The following is a 23,060-nucleotide window of genomic DNA, read 5'->3' on the forward strand; positions in this document are numbered from 1 at the left end:
GAAGCACAGCGGGAGAGGGCGGATGACTTTGGCTTGTTTTGCACCCACAGAACCTCTGGAATCTTGATTGAAATCCTGTAGTGAGACCTTAAGAGGGCTGTGCAAGAATGAATTCCTGTAAACGTCAATGAATTAAGCAGGCCAAAATTCCTCCACAATGAAGTGTGAGACTAATAAACTTACACAGCAAATAATTACTTAAACCTATTGCTGCCAAAGGTGGGTCTAGATACTACTTAATCGCGGGCTGTAGTTAGTTTTGTTTTTTTACAGGACACCAAGGAGTCTGATGGAAACTCATTCACATGACCGTCACTGTACATTTAGTTCATAATTGGCAGCAAATGTAGAATAATGTAGTGATGAGTAGAGTTGATGCCATCATCTGTGCACTGTATGCACATCTCTCTTGGAAAACACTGTTCAGCCCTTATCTCATTTCCTGCATGTCACATCATCAGTCCCCGTCACTCAGGCTCAAACAGGAAGTGTTCTCTCCAGTCCAGCAGGTTGACTATCCCTAGATAAGCCTGGGAGACATCCTGCAGAATGGCAAGAAATTGAACAAAGTCAACATGACGAAGTGCGATAGCCATGACCTCAGATAGCGAACATGAGGCTTTCCAGAATCAACAATACTTCATTCTGCTGCCATTTGGATGTAGAACACTTTTTACATTAAGGAGCACAAAATGCTAGTTTTTGTTCTTGTAACATCAGGAGTTAAAAATACCTTTTACTTTCTTTAAAACAGAAATACACTTATGTAATTTGTTTGGGGACTGTGAAGGCAACATTCTGTAACCTCTGGTTTTTTTTAAATGTGTGTATGTGATTCACTCTTGTTTTCAGGAAAAAGCATCTTTTATACGAACAGAAAATGTCTGTTAACTCCTCGTTCTGCTGTTCTTATCAGACCCCTCATCCCCCCCATCTCCTTTTTTCAGTTTCCTCATCATTCTTCTTTCTTTCATCATTCATCTGTTTACCCAGAGTACTTGGCTCGTGTCCAAAGTGTCATCCCCAGCATGACCTCTTCTCAGTCTGAGCACCGCCGTTCTCACTCCCTCTCGGGTTGGTTCTCCCATCCTGTCTGAAGGAACACTTCAAAAAAAGGAAAAAGAAAGAAAGAAAAGGAGATCCCCTCTTCTTCTTTTTTTTGCAAGTGTTGCTTCAAACCGAGTCTGTATCTGCTTTGCCTTTGACTGATGTGGGCTTTGGTTTGCATTTTTAACCATTTTTCTTGTTTAATGGTAGACTGCCCTCATCTGCTCATTTTGTCTTTTTATTCCACTTCCTCCCTTTTATACGTTTCTCTGTCATCATCAGGTTTGAGGTGCATCATCATCAAACTAACCACTGATTCCTTTCTTCGTACACGCTCACACTTCATCTATGTTTGTTCTCTTCTTCAAGGTTAGGGAATCGCCCCAACTGTGGTGTAAAAAGAAGGGGAAAAAACCCTCAATTGGATAATGTTAAAGTTTCACAAGAACGACACAGAGGAAGCACAAAGGAGGCTCTGTCCCTTGCCAGGAGAGTGCATGTCACAAGATCCATTTTGCCAAACTTGGGAAACAATACCGAGGCCAGGATACACTGGGCTCATTCAAGGCTGAGTTTTTTCTCTTGTGCTACTTTCAAGATTTACAAAGCCAGACAAAAGACACCGAATGTACAAGAGGGACCACAGTCCTAGTTGGAAACATCACTAAAGTGCTATATGTCCCCTGAGAACTAGTGACCACAATGCAGACAGGATTGTTCTGTGTAAGGGGTCAGTCTGGCCTCTCCACCACAGACAGTAATATCCTTTGCAGTGATGCAACACCACATCACAGTTAAATGTTAAAATGATCTAGGATAGAACTGGAATAATCTCTGAGATCATATTTACAGCTGTGACATTTATATACAACAAACTCTCAGAACTATTCACGCAAATGTCACGCAAAAGTGCAGATCACTAAGACGGCTCAGTTCTCTTATTGATCTGAACACTTTCCCAGTAATACAGTCTGCTCAGTCTGGCCTTAAATGCCCTTTCTTAGTTGCAGGTGTGCACATATGGAAACAGCATCTTTCACTTTAAAAGAAAAGAAAAAGCACGCCACAGGATCACCGATCAAGTTTGTTTTTCGAATCAATGCCATGATATAGTTGGACTTTCAAAAGCTCAGAAATAGGAGATGAGAGACAAAGAAATCAGTTCAAGGGATTACCAGCAGCCCCAGCTGGAAACTATTAGCTGTCGCTAAGGCAACGGCATGGTGTTTAACAGTACTCCGCTGTAGAGCAGTGTATCATGGGTACATCTGGTTGTCAGTTTCCAGGCTCGGTGTGATGGTGTGTTTCTGTTCTGGGAGTGTAGACTGCATACTTTTAAAGCTGTCTGGATGAAGATTTTGGCCAGTGCTGAAATATCTGAGGCATTCCACCTACGCCGGCACCGATTTCTGCCTTTTAAAATTGATGAATGACTTAGATACATAAATTAATAACAGGAAAATGAAACATGCATTTGGAAAGTTCTATTCAGTTTTGGTGATAACTCACAGGAAATTCTTTTTAACACCTCAGGTTTTGGTAAAAGCAGTGCCTGATAACTTTAATCCCGACTGTCTGACTGCTACATCTCCAACTTTTCTCCTAAGATATTTGGCCAAGTCTTTTTTTGTCTCACTTCAAAGTGGAGCCGAGTGAAGGGGATATCAATATTTTTAGGTTTCCACAACAGTCAGGCTTTCAAGATGTCCACAAAATCATCTGCCAGTGTTAGGATGAGAGAAGCGCTCGGTCACACCAGCGTTTCCCACAGAATCTGCAGCAGGGTGGTGCACCCTTTCTTATAACAATTAAGGAATTCTATATGCTGTATATATGCAGTCATTATTTTCTGTTGCAGCTATTTGAGTGGACAGAGTCCAACTCCACCGTCTTGAATGACAGCTGGTAGTTTTTGTTTTGCGTTGCAGTCTCTGTGAACCTGTTGTACACCTGCTCCAGGTTCTGGGTTCTGGTTAGCTCACACCCGCTCTCGAGAGCAGAAGATGATCTGCCAGCAGCTGCAGTGTAAAATGGTCCAGAAAAGGATGGCTCCAGTGGCTGATAGAACATGTACATAGGCTGCGAATAGTTGGGGCTCGCTGGTTAGTGCTGACTTTAAAAACGTACCAAAAAAAAGGGACTAAACTTTATCTCCCTGTAAGGATATTCCACCTGTACAAGGCATCTTTTCATTTAGGTCTGAATTAGAGGCATAAATAAACATAAAGGTAGAAGCAGGAGAAGAGTTGGTGACAAAATTTGAAACAAGATACTTGTTAAAAAGTGTAAACAGCCGCCTGAGAACAAGCACCATCACAGCATTTATAATCCGCCCACTCCCCTCTTTGTTTCTTAATGTTTTTTTCTTTCTTTTCACTTCCTCCCATTAACCTCAATCTAGTTTCAAAGCACTGGGCAGCCAGTGCTAATCTTTGGCACTGGCTTTTTCTGCTTTGGCCAGCATTTCAGGTATTGCTCCCTCAATCCTTTGAGTCAATGCTGCTGAATATTAGCATACAAAAAGCCTCTTTACTCCAATCCTATTTGTTTTATGCTCCTAGCTTTTCTCTCTGCCTCTCAGTTCAAATGAGATTAGGAAAAATCAGCTTATTGGCTGCTCTGAAGTTCAGCCAAAACGTTCAGTTTGCACCAGCACATCAAAGAGTTTGTAACAGGATATTTTGTCCTAGTATTAAAGAATTGTTGCATAGAAGACGGGAGTATCATTCTGTGTGCCACATTTCCAACATGGTGTGGGTTTCTTCTAAATAACGCTGTTGACCTTCAGGCTTCTTTTTGTATGTGCATGTTAAATTTGAAAGGACCACGGGCTCCTGCCAATGCTTTGCCTGGTTTGATTGTCTGCAAAACACACACAGTGGCCTGTGCATTGAGCACTAGCGAGCGCTGACAACCATTAACATCCGGTGGCGGTGATGGAAGTGATGGAGTAAAGGCGGATAAAAGAGAAGCAGCAAGCTTTTGCCAAGTTGTAACACTCACTTGCTTTTCTTAGGCGTCCAGGCCCGAGTGTCATCCTTGGATGAGCCCACAGCTGCTCCCCGCCGTCGCATCACCAGCGAAGGGCAGAACCAGAACGGACCAGATGACAATACGTCTCCTGATGTCCCACTTCGCTCTCCTATTCGGTGTGTTTCACCAGAGTTTGTCAACGCCATAGCGATGAACCCCGGTGGACGGCCAAAGGAGGTAGAAAACGCTTTTCACATTTTCTCTGCACCAGCGATGGCAGTTTCTGTTTTTCTTCTCATCTCATCTCTTTTCCTACTCCAGAAAAATATGCACAGCTATCGAGAGGCCTTTGAGGAGCTGGAAGGAGGTCACATCAGTCCTACACCCACAGTTGGTGGTGAGGTGTTTCCCCAAACCCCTGCCTTCCCCGTCTCACCGCAAACCCCTTACTTCAACCTATGTAAGTCCCCCCTCCGGCTGACAGAGGGCACTGTGGAGCTCAGGTGTAATTACTTTTTCAAGATTTATATCCTGGAATTTAACAAATTATTATTTTTAGCCTTTTTTAATCCAGCACTGAACCTGCATTCTTTCTGATGGCCAGCAGATGGCGACTCTCCTGGTCGCAAAATGAACATATAGAATTCTGTGAGAGGATAACCCAACTTAACACTCGATCTATGACCTCAGTTAACACTGGATTGTTAATCTTCCCCACCAACTGTTTCAAATCAAATTCAGTAGGAATTAGCAAAGTATGCTCAAAGTAAAAAAGATAATAAAACAGGATAAGCTTTATTAGTGTTGACAAATGAGTTTGTAACTTGGACAAGAACAAGAACTATGTAGACAAACCAGCATATAAGTTTGGAAGCATATCCACATACATCCATCTACTCCCTCTTAGTCTCTCACACACCCAACAAAAAAGGTCATGCATTACATAACAGTGTCTTAGCCAGCTCTGCCAATTACCTCATCCAGTTCTCTTGCGTATCTCCCCTTTGGGCACTCCCATAAAAGTTAGTTATAAAATGCAGACACTGTATTTTTAACACTTATTTTGTGGCCGAAGATATTTCCTCCCACTTAAACTAGGAACACTGCTCAGTCACATGGAGCCGCACATTTTTTTCACAAAGCAAACCTAAATGTTTGCGAAACAGGGAGAAAAAAAATAGTTGGACTGGGTTAAAAAAACATGACGATGGGCCAGAAAACCTTTTTTTTTCTCCAGCTGTGCACAAACTGGAGTTAACTGGTTACCAGTTAACTGAGAACAGTTTTGCAAGTCCTTTGCAAAACTTGTTGAAAGCGCATGGTTGGCTAAATGATGAGCGCACGTGACATCGGATTTATTTCCCACAAAGCTGTCTTCTGAGTAGTGTGTCTTCAAATCACCTGTCCCTCCCTCGCTCTAAAGACACACACACACCAAAACCACTGATTAAAGGTGACACATCAGGGTCTCAAGTACAAAGAATTGATTCGGATTCTTTGGTAAGTGGAGGATGCACGGCTCTACCGGAGTTCCACTGTCCCACAACGTCAGCCATAACGACCCCCTCGCCCCCCCATTACCCGCCATGTACTACAATCCTGCACCGCTTTGGCATGAGAACCACACGAGAGCAGCACTTACAGTTAAAACTCTACAGATTAGGACATGCAGACTCAAACACACACACAGCACAGCCATTATCATGAACTTTTACACTCTCTAGAGCTGCTGCTCTCAGTGTATATTGTTGTCATTCGTGTTTGGGGTCATGTTGCTGCCTTATTTCACTGCATTGCCTCCCTTCCCCTGTCAGTCTTACCCAGCTAGAGTGTCTTGATCTGATAATTCTGTTATCTTGATTTTATTTTAATTTGGGCTGGAGGGGAAAAAAGAGAAGTGGGCATTGAAAAAAAAAACCAGATGTAAGATAGGTAATGTTTCGAAAGAGTCAACAGGAGTATTACATATTTGTAGTTAGAGTAACACAGGTCTAATGGCTGAAGCCTGAGAAGTAACATATTCCTCTTCTTATCTTTCCCTCCAGTGTCAGTACAGCAGAGACTGTCTAAGCTCCTGTTTTACCCCGTTACTGGTCACATGCATGTTTTGCCCCTCCATCAGAGCATGAGGCATGGGCACATCCTTCTAAACACTGCACTCGTGTGTGCTAATTGATGGAAATGCAATACTGTGTCTTGACAGCTTTTCACCTGTTAATTTAACATTAATAGGTTTAAACATTAAGTTAATTAGATTACCTCATAATTTTCTAAAACCAGTGATGAGTTGGTGTTAAACTGTGTGAGCAGGTAGCAGCTGTCAAGAGGTCTGTAATGTACCATGGTGCGCAGTGATAAATGTCTGGTATCTCTTCAGGTCGCTCCCCTCCTGGTCTTGCCAAGACTCCACTGTCAGCCCTGGGTTTGAAGCCCCACAACCCAGCAGAAATCCTCCTCAATCAAACAGGCTCAGGTTGGTTGCAACAGTTTCAGATTCTGGTGATGCAAACACCTTTGGTTATCGATAAATGAGAGTCAAGTTGCCACTCCTTTCTAATGACCTATATAAATACAACTGAAGATCATTATAAGCATACATTTTAGTTCAGATGAGCTGAGAAACAGAAATAAAAGGAGTTTGGTTAAAAATGACAAGACAACATTTAACTGCTGGTAATATTTCTTTCCCTAAAGACACCAAACACTAAAGTTTCCAACCCCCTTGATACAACGTCTTGTTTTTTTTTGTTTTTTTTACAACATTTTGTTCTTTGGTTTATCCCAATGATGCTTCACAGATGATGAAAGCAGTGAGGGTGAGGAAGGTAAGAGCTCCAGTATAATGCCACATATCATCATTCACTTTAACCCTCTCCACCCCATTTTTCTCAACATATTTAGTCTTTTTCCGTCCACGTGTCACATTCGGCAAAGCCATTCCCATTTTTAGTTGCCATCAGAGTTAAGTAATAGTGTATGCTGCTTTTCGGAGTGGTCTTAAGTACTTTAGTGCTACTATTTGCATTTTATCACCTTTATGGACAATAATGAGGCACCCCACCCTGGAAAATCAGAAACCCAGTATAGAGCTTTTATTTATTTAGGTGTGTCTCTCATATACAGCACCAAGAAGCTATGTGGAGTCTGTCGCCAAGTCAGCAGTGGCAGGAGGAGAGCCATGCACATCACATAGAAGCCTTACTCCGCTGGGAGATGCTACAGCCAAGCAGAGAAGTCCAAGTCCCACCACCACTCACACACTGAACCCACCTTTGTCCAGCAGCAGTCCCATACAGAGCTCACCGGGGTAAGATGGGCCTGTCTTTTAAAGTTCTCCTTGAGTGCTTGTACTCCTCCGTGAGAAGCTATACTGCATTATTACACACGCTTATTTACTTCTCTCGCTTCTCTTTCAGCGATCACCCTGTAACAGAGAGCAGCGTTAGCACTCCGTCCCAACCCACTACTGATTCCGGGTTCCGCTCCCAGCCTACAGAGAGTGCCTACCCCACTCCTACTCCATCATATCAAGCCTTGAATACCCCCACTTCATCCTACCTGGATTCTAGCTCTCCAACCTCCTCCTACCTTGGCACTGCAACACCCACACCACCTTACCTGGGTCCCAGCACCTTGTTAGGAAGCTATGCATCCTCAGATCCCCACCCGCCCAGTTCAGAACCAGTTCAGACAACACTCGGCCATGGAAGCCCCAGTAAACAGATCCAGACCAACATCATTGGCTCTACTAACAATCCCGTCCTCCAGCAGCGCCCCAGTAGTAATCAGGAAGTTCCCGTCATGAGCCAGCAGACATCACCAGCTAATGGCTTTGAAGTGGGCGTGTCGGGTCTCAGCGGCAGTCCCGTCCTCGGTCATTGTCCATCTCAGGGAGCGCAGAGCAGTCCAGTCCTCAACAGGCAGGCTGCTATGGGGCCAGGGCCCCAGCAGAGTCCAGTCCTCAGCAGACAGCCGTCCCTCGGTCAGCCTATTCAGAGCAGCCCTGTGCTCAGCCGACAGCCATCGATCACACAGGCTCAAGGAAGTCCGGTGTTGGGCCGTCACCCCTCCATTTCTCAGATGTCCCAGAGAAGCCCCAGTTTAGACCGTCACCCCATGCACAGTGGTTACACGACACCAGATGAACGACATGGGAACCTGTCACGACAGAGCAGTTCTTCGGGCTACCAGGGACCACCAACTCCCTCATTCCCCATCTCACCTGCAGGCTACCAAGATGGAGGGATGATGGGGATGGGTTTAGGGTTCAGGCAGGGCAGTCCAGCCCCTGGATTCCAGCCCCAGCTTCCAGAGAAGAGGCGCATGTCAAGCGGCGATAGACCAAACGGAGCGCTGTCCTATGGCACGATGAACGGGAAGATGATGCCCACAATGAGTGGAGGAGGCAATCCCAGCTACTTTCACACCCTTTCTGACTTTTCAAGGTTCACTATGACTGGTAAGTAAAGACAATTTATGGATTCTTAAGGGGTTCAATTCCATACACTGTATATAGAAGTGCGGTGGAAAAGTTTCCAGACTCTGACCAGAAAAAAGAAAATGACAAACCTGATTTAAACTGATCAACTGTCAACATTAGCATCCGAGGTAATATCTCAGTAGACTATGGATTTGCTTGCTTGCTTGATCTTGCTGGCAAGCTAGCCAGCTAACTCTAGAATTAAACAATTAGTACAGTTTCAAAGCACCACTATGGTGAAGTCAGGGTTTCAAAAACAGCAGTCCACAAATCAGCATTGATGTTTGTTTGTTTTTTTTAAATGAGTTTCCAGTGTTTGGGGTGACATCCGTTTTATATCTTGGCCGATCCAGTTCACAGTCAAGGCAAAGAGGATATATTTTTGTGATTTCCTGTTACATCTTTGGATTTTTGTTGCAGATGGAAGCCCCGACAGCAGGCTGAACGTCAAGTTTGTTCAAGACACGTCCAAGTTCTGGTACAAACCTGACATTTCCAGAGAGCAAGGTAGGAAGTCAAAAGACCTCATTTAATATATTAATCAAATATAGATCCATCCAAGTGGGTGGATTTATGTCATACTTTTAAACATTTAGACAAACATTAAGGAACAGAAGCAGCTGTCATCATTAGTAGCGTAACATATCGGCTGTGTTGTGAGCAGTACTTTTGCAAACGTTATTGTGGTGAACATACAGAGCATATTATAGAAATGACTTGGGCTGCATGGTTTAATTGAGTATTACTCTGAATTCTTTGAGTTGGACTAAAATGAGTCTTTGTTGAAACTCAAGTCATTGTTCTGAATGTCAGTGATGTTCAGTGATGATGACATCATCACTTTTGATAAATGCACGTACACATTTGCACAATACTGACGACGCATGCAGCAGCATACACAAAACATTTCTGTCCTCGTGTGTTTTGGCTGTGAGGTCAGCAGCTAGTGACTGGCCTGTAATGGATTATATCATGTTAAACATAAGCACATGCTCAACTGCGATGACATCAGACACACGGAGAGTTTATACTTAGTGCAGTGCACTCCCAGAAAGCAAGCCACACCATATGCAGAGAATTAGGGAACATCTGCATGTGTTGCTCATCTCATCCATCGTCCTTGTTTAAACTGTCACATGTGGACAGGCCTGGGCATTGAACTAAACAGTGAAGTTCAAGCTCTAAAGCTCCTCTCTGTGAACAATGGAGTGTCTGAAGCAAAGTGTCATGTTAGAAGTTGTAGTTCTAATAAAATGCAGACCAACAGCAGTTTTTTTTTTTTTTTTAAACAAAAGGGTCAGGACTCATTTCATCCTACTCTTACTCATGCTTCACTTTTGACTTGATGCCACTTTCTTCCTTGGCTTACCTTCACTCTTTAATGACTTTTCCGACCTCCAAATTCCATCACCTAAATTTAGCTGGTGGAATAATAAAGAGGTTTTTCCATTGTGGACATATTGTCCAATTTTTCTTTCCCTCAAATGCATTTCTTTTTGTTAAGTACTTATTGTAACAAATAAAGCTTCTAACCATAATTGTGTAACATGTGGTTTGTATACTGTAGTATGCAGTTTCTCCATGTTTTAACAACAACCTGCCAGCGGCCTGCACACTGACAATGTAATCTAATACTGAGCTTTGTTACAACTTATTGACATAACACAGAGGAAAGTGCATGTAATAGATAAATAACAAGACTAATGCCAGGTTCACTTAGTTCTGTATGACATTTAGGACTTTAAGATGGTCACCGTGTGGTATGAGGTGACTGTAGGCTCAAAGATTCTTGCCGACTTTGGCCAGGATACATGCATTTCTACATAAACAGAGCAGATCTGGCTTTGCTGCCTTTTGCCCCTATTTGATATAATCGGGAAGGAGGTGCCAGAGAATTACAACTAAAGACAAGAATTTAAACAAACACTAGATCATACTAAGAGGACATATCTGGACTGCTTGTCCTTTGGCCGATGTATCATTTCATGCATTACACTGTACCCAAGACTACTAGCTTTTATTCATAGATGGCAACTGTTGATGGCCTCTCTTATCCATTATAGCCTAAATCTTTGGATTGGTGCTGCTTTACATCTTTGTTGTGTCATCTGAACCCAGCAAAAGTAAAGAGTGACTGATATTTAATCTGTGAGGCCATAATGAGCCACAGGCGAGTCGTTCTGTGGGCTGCTAGCAACAGCATGCTATCAGAAACGGACGGCCGAGGAGTTTTTACATTCAAGTTTTGGTTATTGAGAAAGGCACAAATGAAATGTGGCTTGTTGATGTCAGATTAACAGTCAGTAGATGTTAGTCCCCCACATGGGAAATTTGTTTAAAGATTTGTTAAAAGATCTTAATTTATCTTGAGGTGAGTGTTGGAACATAAACCGACTCAGCAGCCCTGCTGCACCTGTGGCTTGTCATGTAGGTTATTGTATCACCTCCCAGATTCCTGATGTTCTAAAGTAAGTCAATGTTCTCTGTGTCCCAGCCATCAGCCTGCTGAAGGACAGGGAGCCCGGAGCCTTTGTTATCCGGGACAGTCACTCCTTCAAAGGAGCTTATGGCCTAGCCATGAAGGTGGCGTCTCCTCCACCCACTGTACATCCGAACAAGAAAGGTAGGGGGAGGACGGTGGGCAGTACAAAGCAGTTACAAATGTGCCAAATATTCAGTACAAACACTACTTCTGTGTTTAGTGCAGCCCTTCTTGTTTTGTTGGAGGCAGCATGAATGTTAGTACATTAATACCAAAGATATAAGGCGATGTCTGAATGTGATTCAGCTGGTGTATTACCCGCCTGGACTCACGCACTGCTTGGCTCTTTTGTTGCAGGTGACATTACCAATGAACTGGTGAGGCATTTCCTGATCGAGAGCAGCCCTAAAGGAGTGAAGCTGAAAGGTTGCCCCAACGAACCTTACTTTGGTTAGTGGAAGCACTCTTGCTGCTGTCTTTCATTTCTAAAACATACACTAACAGCTTAGCAGTGACATAACAAGTCTGTAGGAAATGTCAAGCATGAGCGCTTTCTCTCTTTTGTGTGTCAGTTGAAAATCTGAGCCCCTTTCCAAGTTTGAAAACGTCTAATCCTGCTGTAATTATAGTATTGAGTGATGTGATCTCTCTCGTGTTCTCCCTTCTAATTACACTACACTGCTGTGTGTGCGCGTGTGTGTCTGCATGCACTAAAGGGGCAGGCCAACTTCTGTGAACTTTTGCCTTCGCGCTCCTCGTTTCTTCTCTTCCACTCTTGTCTTCAGCTTGTAACTCACTTTATCGCTCTTATTCTTTAGTGCAGTTTTTGCTTGTATTTCTTTAATTTCAACTAACACAAAAGCACAAAACTTGTTTTTCCTGTCATCTTTTAAAAAAAACAAAAAATATTTACTTCAGTGTGACATTACAGCCAACAATGAACAATTAAACCTGAGTCCTTTGAATCCCTCTTTCAGAGCTCGTGAAGTTTATCCATAATCCTTCACCATTTAAAAAAAGTAACATTAATAACTCCAATTAAAAGATTCAGCTGTCATTGTGTAAGAAGTCAGGCGTACGACAGATTTAGTTAACGAGGGATCCATTATGATTAATTTAAAATCTAAATTTGTATTCTTCGACACTAATAGAGTAGTTTTCAGTAATCCTTGGCCGTGATGCAGCCCCTCAGTTCATACACTCCCTAAAATAAGCCTTTTAACTAGGGATGCACCGATACCGATACTGGTATCGGGTATTGGGACCGATACTGTAAAATGTGGTATCGGTTAACTCGTAAAAGTTAACCGATACCACGAACCGATACCAACTTATTTCATTAATCAGAGGGTGGCTTGTCATTTTTGTTGTAGTTTTTTACAACAAAAATTGTTGTAGTTCCACCGGAACAGCCAACTTTAGCTCAGGTTTTGGAAAAGCAATGAAAAATGTCAAGAGAAAATCCATGGGCAGTTTAAATAACAGAGGCTCTGACTCATTTTATCGCTCTGGATGACCAGCCAATGCCGGTCGTGGAAAACATAGGATTGCACCGTCTTCTCAGCATACTCGAGCTGCGATATGAAATTCCCAGCCGCCCACACATCAGGGAGATAATGGTGCCAAAACTTTCTAAAGAGGTAAAGACAGGCAGTGTGTGCGCGATGTCAGTCCTTGGTTTAACAGCACAGTGGTCTGATGATCCACGGGCAGATGGGGAGTTCGTTCGTCAATGCCAAATACTTTCGTTATTTTGTTTGTTTGTTTATAATATGGACACTCTGCAATAATTTAAAAGTTTATTTTATTCTCAAACCTAATTTGTATTTATTTTATTCCAAACAGAAGTGTTTATTTATTATTCTGAAAGCTCGAGACAGTGCCAATAGTTCAGTGATATTTTGTTAAATTACAATGTGGAGACTGCAATAATTTAAGAGAAGTGCTTATTTTTCACTTGAAATTTTTTTGTGGTCATTTTTATTAAGATATTATTTATTATCGGCAGAGAATAAAATAAAACCTGTCTTCCAATTCATTGCATTTGTGTGTGTGTGGTAGAAGTATCGGTTTTTGTACTCTGTATCGGCAAGTACTCAGATCCAAGTATCGGTATCGTATCGGTTTGAAAAAATTGGTATTGTTGCATCCCTACTTTTAACTCCCTTCACCTCCCTTTAAGTTAGCTTTCATCAGATTGGCTGCCCAATGGAAACAGAAGGTTTGAAAAGCAGGTAAATAGGGCTTATCTATTGTAGAAAACCTACAAGAAAAAGTCACTATAAGAGTCAAAAGCTCATGCTTCAGTCTGGTCAAAATGCTCAGGGGGTATTACCTGCACATACATTTGCCTCTTTATTTATAATTTTAATATGGGTCTCCATAATAAAAGCCTAATGGCAGCAATCTTGTTACACAATTAACCAGCTACAGGTCATGTATACCACGTGTCAAGATGGTCGTTATAACTGAAGAAAGCAACACTCCCAAACTGGTAGCTTCTGTGGAACCAGCTCCCAGTTTGGATTCAGGAGACAGATTCTCTCTCTACTTTTAAGATTAGGCTTAAAATGTTCCTTTTGATAAAGCATAGAGTTAGGGCTGGATCAGATGATGTTGAATCCTCCCTTAGTCACGCTGCAATAGGCTTAGGATGCTGGGGGGCTTCCCATGATGCACTGCAGTGTTTCTTTTTTACTCACTATGTGTTTATACACCTCACTGCATTTAATCATTAGTTATTATTGATCTCTGCCTCTCTTCCACCTGTCTTCCCCCCCATCACTTTCAACCAGTCGCAGCAGATGTCGCAGCAGATGGCGCGCCCCCCCGGGTTCTGAGGTTTCTTCCTGTTAAAAGGGAGTTTTTCTCTTCCCACTGTCAACAAGTGTTTCCTCTAAGGGGGTCATTTGATTGTTGGGGTTTTCGTTCCATTGTTGTAGTTCTTTACCTTGCAATATAAAGCACCCTGGGCCGACTGTTGTTGTGATTTGGCACTCTAAGAAGAAAACTACCAAGCGGCAGAATTGATCCAGTTATTTGAGAAAAAAAAAAAATCCACAAACTTTCTCATGGCAACTCAAAACTCCCTTTAAGTAATGCTGAACATTTATAAAAACTTGTTTCCCTTTGACAGGTTGCCTGTCTGCATTGGTCTACCAACATGCTATAACACCACTGGCCCTCCCATGCAAACTAGTCATCCCCACCACAGGTATGTGCAATAAGTGTTCTGTGTAACATGTATTCCATTTAAAAGTGTTTCTGTGTTACTCTTAAGCAAATCTTTACAGTTAAAAAAAAGTTATATGAACTGAAAATCTGACCCTTGATGGAGTCCTCGTGCTAAAACTGTAAACTTTAAACTTTCTCTCCTGTAAATCAGAGCTCACCGAGGAAGTACCGGAGGTCACAACAGCAAACCCGATGGCTGAAAGGCTGAAACAAGGAGCAGGTAAAACCTCCTCCTCAGTATTAAAAGTCATTAGGTTATTTAAGTTTAACATTCCAAGAGAGTCAGCCAAGTTTTGAGGTTCTTGGACATAATTGTCAGCGTCATTAGTGTGTTTTGTCACTCATTCTGACAACGTGACGTTCTTGTTGTCCCAGTGCTGAGGGCCCCTGCTGATTCCAATGGTAAACCCTGTGCACTTTCATTTGGAAACCTACAACTGGAATGTGCATCGTGTGTGTGTTGTCTGTCCGTGTATGCTCCACAAATGAAGACGAATAAATAACAGTCCTGCGTGACAGATTTCCCCAGAACATGTCTTTTAACACTAGCGTCCAGCTTGCCCTCAATAACAGACAGAATGTTTTATGTGGAATGATCTGTTTGGTTTCTAAAACCCCAGCCTTGTTGCAGAAAGCATGCACTCTAATGAGGACACTGTCAACATTATTGCATGAACAGATTGTTCACGATTGGGTTTGACACCATTTATCCAGCTGGGATGTCTGCTCTCTTTGCAGCATGCAATGTTCTCTACATCAACTCAGTGGAGATGGAATCACTGACAGGGCCTCAGGCTGTCGCTAAGGCCATATCTGAGACACTGGCTGCTGCTTCTCCACCTACTGCCACCATTGTGCACTTCAAGGTGTCCTCACAAGGCATCACACTCACTGACAACCAGAGGAAGTAAGTCTAAACCACGCCTGTCCCATCTAAAACATGAGGTGTTTGATGTCTCACAAGTGTACATGTTGCATGTCATATGGAGATGTTGTTGCAGACATATTTTTGACGAGCCTTTGACATCCCAGCGTATTTTAAGATATAAACATGTCTTTAAAGGGCTGGAATTAATGAATATGAGCAACTGAACACAATCACAAAACAATAGAGAAAATTAAAGTATTAGAATTTTTATACACTGTATTATTAACTATTTCACAGCTTTCCCTATTATTTCATCTGCATATCATCATTACATTTGGGTGCTGAGCTTTGTAAGGGTGTTAGGGAACAGTGAAGCAGACGTACGGGCCTGTTATAGAAACATCGAGCTAAGCCAGAAGACCAAGGTTTTGACTACCCAGTGGCTCTATGTCCCAGTCATCAATGATGGTCACGAGCTCTGGGTAGTGACAGAAAGAATGACACTGCTGATACAAGCGACCAAAATGAGTTTCCTTTGTTGAGTGGCTGTGCTCACCCTTAGAGATACTGTGAGGAGCACAGTGTCAAAAGGGGCTAGCTGAGGTGATCTGAGCATCTTATCAGGATGTATCCTGGATACCTCCCTTTTGAGGTTTTTAGGGCACACCCAGCTGGGACGGGAGCCCACAGTAGAATTTGTTGGAACGATTATATATCTCAACATTCCCTGAGAGGAGATGGAAAAAGATCTTGGGGAGAAAGGAAGTCTTACTCTCCTTTAGCCTTTGGCCATACCAAAAGCACTTTAGATAAGCAGAAGAATCATATGCATCATATGTTTCAGTTTTTATTTATGTAGTGGTAGTTCACAGCAGCAGTTTTCTCAAAGCAACCCTAAACTCCAACTTTGTGATCAAGCATTTGGTGACGGCCAGTGTTGGGACTAACGCGTTATTAAGTAACGCGTTACAGTAACTACGTTATTATTGTGGTAACGAGCACGGTAACTAGTTATTATGCCAAAATCAGGAACGCGTTAGTCGTTACTGGGATTTAGATAGGGTCGTTACTCGTTACTTCGTGTGGTGGCATCGCGGAGCTTCCACCACAGATTCTGTAACATTGACAAGTGGTGGAGGCAGCAGGTGGATGAGGGAAAGGGGATGCAGAAGGAAAAGAGACCCGAGGCGGCCGCCAGTCCAAGTGTGAACTGAACTTCAGGTAAGAAGTTATGACCTGCAGTCTATCTGGGTCAGATATAAACCAAGTTTAGGTGCAGTTTATTTTCGTTATTCTGACTTTTTCCATACTGCGTACTAGCTAGCATGACGGAGTTTCTATACAGCTGGGTGGGTGCTATGAAGTTAATGATGTTGAACTTTATTTTGTTTGTTGCCAACCGTCCCGTCTGGTATTCAGAGAAAATATTACGCGTTTCTTATTGAGGCGAAAAGGAACAGTTTGTCCCGTAATTCGGCTACATTGAAAAAGGCACAAAGCTGGAGTTATTCTGTGTCTTTGCTGCACAGCTGCCTCTTCTTCTTTCATTCTCCCCCCTCCCTCTCCCGTTTCTACTTCAATCATGAAAACTGATCAATGATCAGCTGATCGGCTCTCTTGTTTGTTTATCGCCCACTTTGCGCCAGAAAGAGGAAACCAGCCGATGTCACGCTAAACAACAGCAGCACTTTTAAGCTTGATCAGCTGTTGTTAGAATTGATTTAATATTAATTTCTAGTATCAGCTGATGTTTGTTGGAGCCACAGCTGCAAAAAAGCTGCTGGTCATGATATCGGTTTGGTTATCTGGTGAGAGGGAAACATGAAGATGAAACCAGGAGATGTCCTTACTGAACCATCAGAGCTGAACAGGTGATGGAGAAACAGGTTTACCTTTTAGGTGACATAAATGAGTTGAAGGGAAGTTATGAACCGTTTCTGAGAGACAGATAACCCCAGGATCCTTTTTAGGTAGTTGACAGCTGGTAACTGTGCAGGTGCGGATCTAGCAAAGTTTTGCCAGGGGGGCCAGGTAGGGCATTAACAGGGAGAGGGGGGCACAAAGAAATACTTTTCTTTCTTATTCTCATTTAAAATGTCTAGCTTTTAAAAAATAATTATCTCAATCTTACAACAAACGATTGATGCATATATACCATCAAAACAGTGTACATCACTGTCACAACAGTGTTTGTTTTCATTCAAAGGCTTTATGATTTTTCCTATAATGGTGGGCCAGTCTCTAGTCAAAATGCCCGGGCCGATTTTTTGTCCCCGTCCAGCCCTGTATGCAGCTCATCTGCAGTCTGGTGTTACCTACATCTTCCTATTCAGAAGGCAGAATTTCCGAGTTACAGTACAGTAAGTTGAGTACAATCAAAGCATCACGACTGCAGTTTTTGTGTTGGATGTAAAAGGCGCACATGACGCTGTGACGTAGGCTAGAATCATGGCAGCAGTCAATGACGGTCCAGGCGTGGGATTTCTCTCGTGGAAACATGCACATTATCTTTTCCTTTCTATTGGTAGGTGGCACAGTGCACTTGTGGCAAGTAAGCAAGCTAGAAGACTGGCAAAGTTATGGAAGCAACACATTAACAAGAGAATTCTGAGTAAAACCAAAGTTACTTTCCCTAGTAACTAGTTACCCTGAAAGTAACGAGTAACTTGAAGTAACTGAGTTACTTTTGATAGAAGTAACTAGTAATGTAACTAAGTTACTATTTTAAAGTAACTTACCCAACACTGGTGACGGCAGAGAAGAAGAACTCATTTTTAACAGGAAGAGTGATTTCAAGCATTCAACTTCACTACTCGAATGCTTGAAAACATGAACTTTCAGCATTATCATAGAAGCTCAGCTTCCACAAGTTTTACATGAATGTTTTTAAATGCACAGCTGTCAGGAAAAGCATGCTAGCATTGACAAAGAGAGATAGCTTACTGGTACTGATGGAATGAACAATTTAGAACCAGTCCGATGTTTAGTGATACACGAGAAAAAGTAGAGCCCTCGCATAACTGGGACAGTCTGAGTTTAAAGTTCATATTGACCAAATCAGTCTAAAATCATCGATGGTTGCTCTGTTTAAAAGCTCTATAAAAGTATATGACATGCCACTCCACAGAATGGACGTTTCACTTTTTAAGTTTTGTGTCATTTACATCTTTTTTAGGCTTTTCTTCCGACGCCATTACCCTACCAACACTGTCACGTTCTGTGATATAGACCCTCAGGACAGAAAGTGAGTACAGAGAGCCACTAAAATACTTAGAACAATATTAGCGACTTGTTTTCAGTTCCTCAAGTGTGTTTAAAGCCCGTGATTTCAGCTAGTCCAAGTAACACATTGATTTTGTTTAATTAAGACCTTAAACAAAATACTTTTAAATCATTTCAGATGGAACAAGCCTGAGGGAGGAACAGCCAAGTAAGTAAACTTTCCTTTCAGTCAACATTTGATACTTGAAAGTACTCTTTTTAAGAGCCTGACCGATGCTGATATTTAGTTTCTGTCAGACGCACCCATAACAGTTGCTTCGTGTAGTAATTTGAGTCCTTACTAAGATGATATGGCATTGAAGTTTGAAAAGAAACAGTTTGTTTTACTCTTCCAACCTGCTGATTATTCGTTCACACTCTGCTTGTGTTTGTAGTGTTTCAAACACATTGCAAACAGAGAAGTTACACAGTGCCCTCTGGTGGATTGTGTAACATCAACACAATGGTCGGTGTTGCTTCCATCTCTTCCTTCCTTTTTAAACTTTGATTAGTTGGCTGTTACAACTACATAACGATATATCATCAAATATGCTATCCGCTGTTATGTCAGTGGGGCTTTAATGTGAACTACTTAAAAGGTCATTTTTGTAATAACGTTCTGGTAACTGGTAAAAACCTCACCTCCATGGGAAGCAGGAACAAACATTTTCAGTTTCATTTAGTACTAAGTACTTATTACTTTGTACTAAGGGTACTATTGGTATTATAATGAAGTACATCCTGGCAATAGTTCAGGTAATGTATTTTTAAAAACTACTTCCTGTCGATGGCTTCAGTTCGGAAGAGATTAAACTAAATAAACAAAACACACATTTACAAAAATACCTTAAAGTGTCTGTAAATCTGCGTTAAGTCGTTGATGAATGAAAATGGCAGCCCTAATGACAAAATCTCCAATACTGATGTTTCAGGCTGTTCGGGTTTGTCGCGCGTAAGCAGGGAAGCACAACAGACAACGTCAGCCACCTCTTCGCCGAGCTGGACCCTGACCAACCTGCCAGCGCCATCGTCAACTTCGTCTCGAAGATGATCACCTCGCAGAAACGATGAGCGCTGTCAGCAAAAACCCCTCACGCTTTTTTTTCAAAATAACTTTGGTTATTTTCCTTCCTTTTCTTTTAAACCTCACAGACGCTCTCGGCTTTCAGTTTTACGCATCGCTTTATTTTTCCTGCTCTTTCACATTTAAGCCAACGCGTGTGTAGTTGTGAAAGAATGAGTGCGCGCGCGTGTGTTGAGAGTGTGTTCGTGTGTGCGCGGCTTGCATGCGTTTGCTTATAATCTTGGATGGACTCCAGAATGGACCAGAGGAAGTGCAGGATGAGGCGTGGCTGTGTGTGACAATGGGCAAGGGAGGCGACTTTAACCTCCCGGGCAGGGTTAACTCATGAACAGGAAGAGGGAATGACATTGTGTGCAAATGTTATTTTTTTAGCAACTGTTTCATTTTTGGTTTTTTAAAAGAGAAGAAGTCAAGTAGTGTGATGTAAAAGGTGGATTGTGAATCTTTCAGGCTTTTTTGACTGGTCAACCAAAGATTTTAAAAAAGCAGTCAGGGCGGGTATAGCGTGCCCCTGACTATGAGGGTCGGAAGTATTCTTTTGTAAAACAAATATGGCTGCTTAAACAAAAAATACTGTTTCTTTCTGTATGTACTGATACTGTAGGTCAATTCTGCACCGTTGCCGTCTTGCAAAAAAAGATTTTTTGCAGCTGGTAAGGGTTGTGTAAATACTCTCGATTGCTTTTTTTTGAGTAGGACTGTTCTAGATAACATTTGGTGCCTGACTTTCTTAACTAAATGCAGAGCTTTTAAAGAAAAAAAAAGAAGAACCTAAAACATATCCACGCCGTCTTAATATATGCAAATAGCCAAAATACCACAGGTCCTTCCCTGTTCGTAGTGTAGCTAAAGATGCGACTGATGTGCAGCTTGAGCCCGAAGAGATCAGCTGAACCTTGCATTCAGTGAGACCACAGCAAAAACATTATAGAACAGGCCACTGAATCACTGCATCCACAAGGCATTGATTGTATCAGAGAATCATGGAGGAGGAGGGTTTGCTTACCGTCTGCCGCCATCCTCTGTTCAGCCTCCGCAGCCACACCGTTCACTCATGATTGAAGGGCCGAGGGCAGTTTTTGTGAGGACGATCTTTATTTTAAAGAAAAAAGATTTAGTCCTCCAAATCTGCTCTGCACTTTTCTCTGCTCAAAGTTTCCATCGATGAAAGAAGCTCTCACCCTACCCAAAAGTAAGCTATACATATATAGATATAAATATATATATATAAACTTCCAAAACAGTGACTTAAGATATTTATTTTTGTTGCTTTGTTGCTCTATATTATCTTGTATACATGTATTATAAAGTATACATCAAGATTACTGAAAGCAAGAAGAAAAGATTGCTTTTATTTTGGCTAAAGTCAAGTGCATTGACGTATATAGAGGTGTAAAGTGTGTGCATTTTAAAAGGGGTATCACTGTTGTTTTTGAATGTTTTTTTCACAGCATTATTTTCTTTTTGTTAACATTCTTGTTGTTGTTTTCTTGGGGGAAATATTTTGTATGAAAAATGGTTGTTACTAAAGTCCAAATTGGAGTTATCCTAAAGTGATGCCAACGCCGCTGTTTTATTCACTTAAAACCTGCCGAGAAAATACGTTGTCGAGGTTTAGAGCACTTAAAATGTTAAAGTATTATCCGTGTTTTTGTTGTCAGCCGAGTGGAGGGGAGCTGTTGACAGACCTGTGTCATGTCCCTGCGTGTATTCAGGCAGACTATCGACTATTACGTTCACACTGCCTCACAGCAGGTCTGAGGCTTTTAACAGCCAAACAGTTTAGTAAGTAGCTGCTTCCCCCGTGTGGCGCAAAAGGATCACTACAAAGGAGCCACTTTTAATTTAATACAGTGTTTTAGCTGTGAAATATTGAGTTAACATAATTTGATCACTGACAAAACTTAAATGATTTTGTCGTTTTCTTGACAAACAAAATTATTTTGCTTTTTCAATTTTAATTAAAGGAATGAGCGGCAATGAAAACTCCCACCTATGGCAGCATGATGCAACATCAGTAAGGGTTAGTTTGGGGGCCTATATGGACTCAAACCTCCAAAAAGGAAAAAAGCAATGGAGCCCTCCAGGAGTTTTATACCTGACTAGAATGTTCCATTATTTATTAGCAGGAGCTTGCATGCTCGACTCAAATTGTAACCTTCGGCCTGTTGACTAATCTGTGCATCTTCATGTCTCATTTAAACCAGCCTTTCCGCAGAGAAGCCCATAGGAAGATATCAGTGCGAGTTTCACGTGACGACTGCCTCTTGGCTCAGCTTATAAGACAAATAAGCTTTTTTTTGCCTACAAACTCCTTCTTGAGGGGAAAAAAAGATAAAAGACTTCCTAACCATGAAACTGAATGTCAGTCATTTGGTTGCCAAGATGGACACTCCAGTGGCGTCAGCCCACTCTAGACAGATCAGTCTGGACCCAAGAATGTGTGTGAATGAGCTACTATTCCTGTATAGAGCTTTGTCATGTTGTTTTGGTTTGCTACATTGTATGGCTTTTACTATTTCTGATGGAAAAAAAAAACACATTAAAAAGCAGTACAAATCAAAACCGCCTAAGTTTGTTCTTTCACTAAACAGGCAGGTTGGCTTTGTTGTGCAGAAACTGAAGATTTGAGGTTAATTTAGCATAAAATATTACAATTTTGCATTTTGGGGGGTATAACATTTTAAACTGATTACCAAATTGATGGGTGGATTGTGGTAACTAATGAGTGAATGAGGAGTACGGTTAGTGAATCAGGAAGTGTAGAGGATGAGTAAAGACAGGACAGCTATGAAGAGCAGAAAGGCTCAGATGAGATTCCCATGGAGATATAGAGATGTCTACGAGAGAAGGCTTTTTAAATCAGACTGTTTAACACAGTCTTGTGTAGAGTGACACGATGCTTGAGAAACGGAGAAGTGTACAGGTTCTGATTTTCAAGAATAAAGGTGATCTGCAGAGCTGTGGTAACTACACGGATAAAGCTGATAACTATACAATATGAGTCAACTCATTCTAACAATAGATGTTAGAATGAGTTGTTTGGTTAAGAAGAGTGGTGATGATCAGTGAGCAGCAATGAAACTTTAAATTAAGAAATAGCTTTACAGATGTGACGTTTGCTTTGAGAGCGTTGATGGAGTACAGAGGAGGTCAGAATGAGTTTCACTGAAACCGTCTGATAGTGTGACGAGACAGGAACTGTGGTGCTGTATGAGGAAGTCGGGGTGGCAGAGAAATATATGCAGGACATGGTAAATGGACTGATTCTTATAGAGCTTTTCTACTCTCCCGGAGTACTCAAAGCACTGTATACAACATGCCTCATTCACCCATTCATACCCACTCATACAAGCACTTCCTTCTATACTTAAGTGCAATCTAAGCATTCACACACATTCACACTCCAATGGCGCATCAGAGAGCAACTTGGGGTTAGTATCTTGCCCAAGGATAACTGCAGACTGGGAAAGTCAAGGATCGAACCACCAACCTTCCAGTCACTAGCACATCTGCTCTACCACCTGAGCCACAGCCACCCCACAGGCAGCGTTGGCGAGGTGTGTGGCAGGGGTCACATCTCTGGAGAGAAGAGGAATGACAATCAGTAAGTAAGAAAAAATACATGTGT

At 41.9% G+C, this 23,060-nt stretch overlaps 1 protein-coding gene across 13 annotated transcripts in view; it reads left to right on the plus strand.

The window, feature by feature from the left end:
* Window positions 1-21,994, plus strand: part of tns1b (tensin 1b) — a 195,063-nt gene extending 173,069 nt beyond the window's left edge. For 9 of the 13 annotated variants that reach the window (XM_085134524.1, XM_085134521.1, XM_085134523.1 and 6 more), the window contains 17 exons: window positions 994-1,074; window positions 4,064-4,257; window positions 4,342-4,480; window positions 6,398-6,493; window positions 6,819-6,845; window positions 7,144-7,327; window positions 7,437-8,479; window positions 8,921-9,007; window positions 10,995-11,123; window positions 11,340-11,432; window positions 14,119-14,196; window positions 14,368-14,436; window positions 14,592-14,618; window positions 14,955-15,123; window positions 18,260-18,328; window positions 18,485-18,514; window positions 19,278-21,994. In XM_085134524.1, coding sequence (XP_084990650.1) covers window positions 994-1,074; window positions 4,064-4,257; window positions 4,342-4,480; window positions 6,398-6,493; window positions 6,819-6,845; window positions 7,144-7,327; window positions 7,437-8,479; window positions 8,921-9,007; window positions 10,995-11,123; window positions 11,340-11,432; window positions 14,119-14,196; window positions 14,368-14,436; window positions 14,592-14,618; window positions 14,955-15,123; window positions 18,260-18,328; window positions 18,485-18,514; window positions 19,278-19,416 — 2,654 coding nt within the window. In that variant the 3' untranslated portion in view covers window positions 19,417-21,994. The remainder of the gene's footprint in view (window positions 1-993; window positions 1,075-4,063; window positions 4,258-4,341; window positions 4,481-6,397; window positions 6,494-6,818; window positions 6,846-7,143; window positions 7,328-7,436; window positions 8,480-8,920; window positions 9,008-10,994; window positions 11,124-11,339; window positions 11,433-14,118; window positions 14,197-14,367; window positions 14,437-14,591; window positions 14,619-14,954; window positions 15,124-18,259; window positions 18,329-18,484; window positions 18,515-19,277) is intronic. The other 4 variants (XM_085134529.1, XM_085134527.1, XM_085134528.1 and 1 more) reach the window with 2 other exon arrangements.
* The last annotated feature ends 1,066 nt before the right edge of the window (window positions 21,995-23,060 follow it).

Source organism: Neolamprologus multifasciatus, chromosome 16 (genome assembly GCF_963576455.1).
Source record: "Neolamprologus multifasciatus chromosome 16, fNeoMul1.2, whole genome shotgun sequence".
Taxonomy (NCBI): domain Eukaryota; kingdom Metazoa; phylum Chordata; class Actinopteri; order Cichliformes; family Cichlidae; genus Neolamprologus; species Neolamprologus multifasciatus.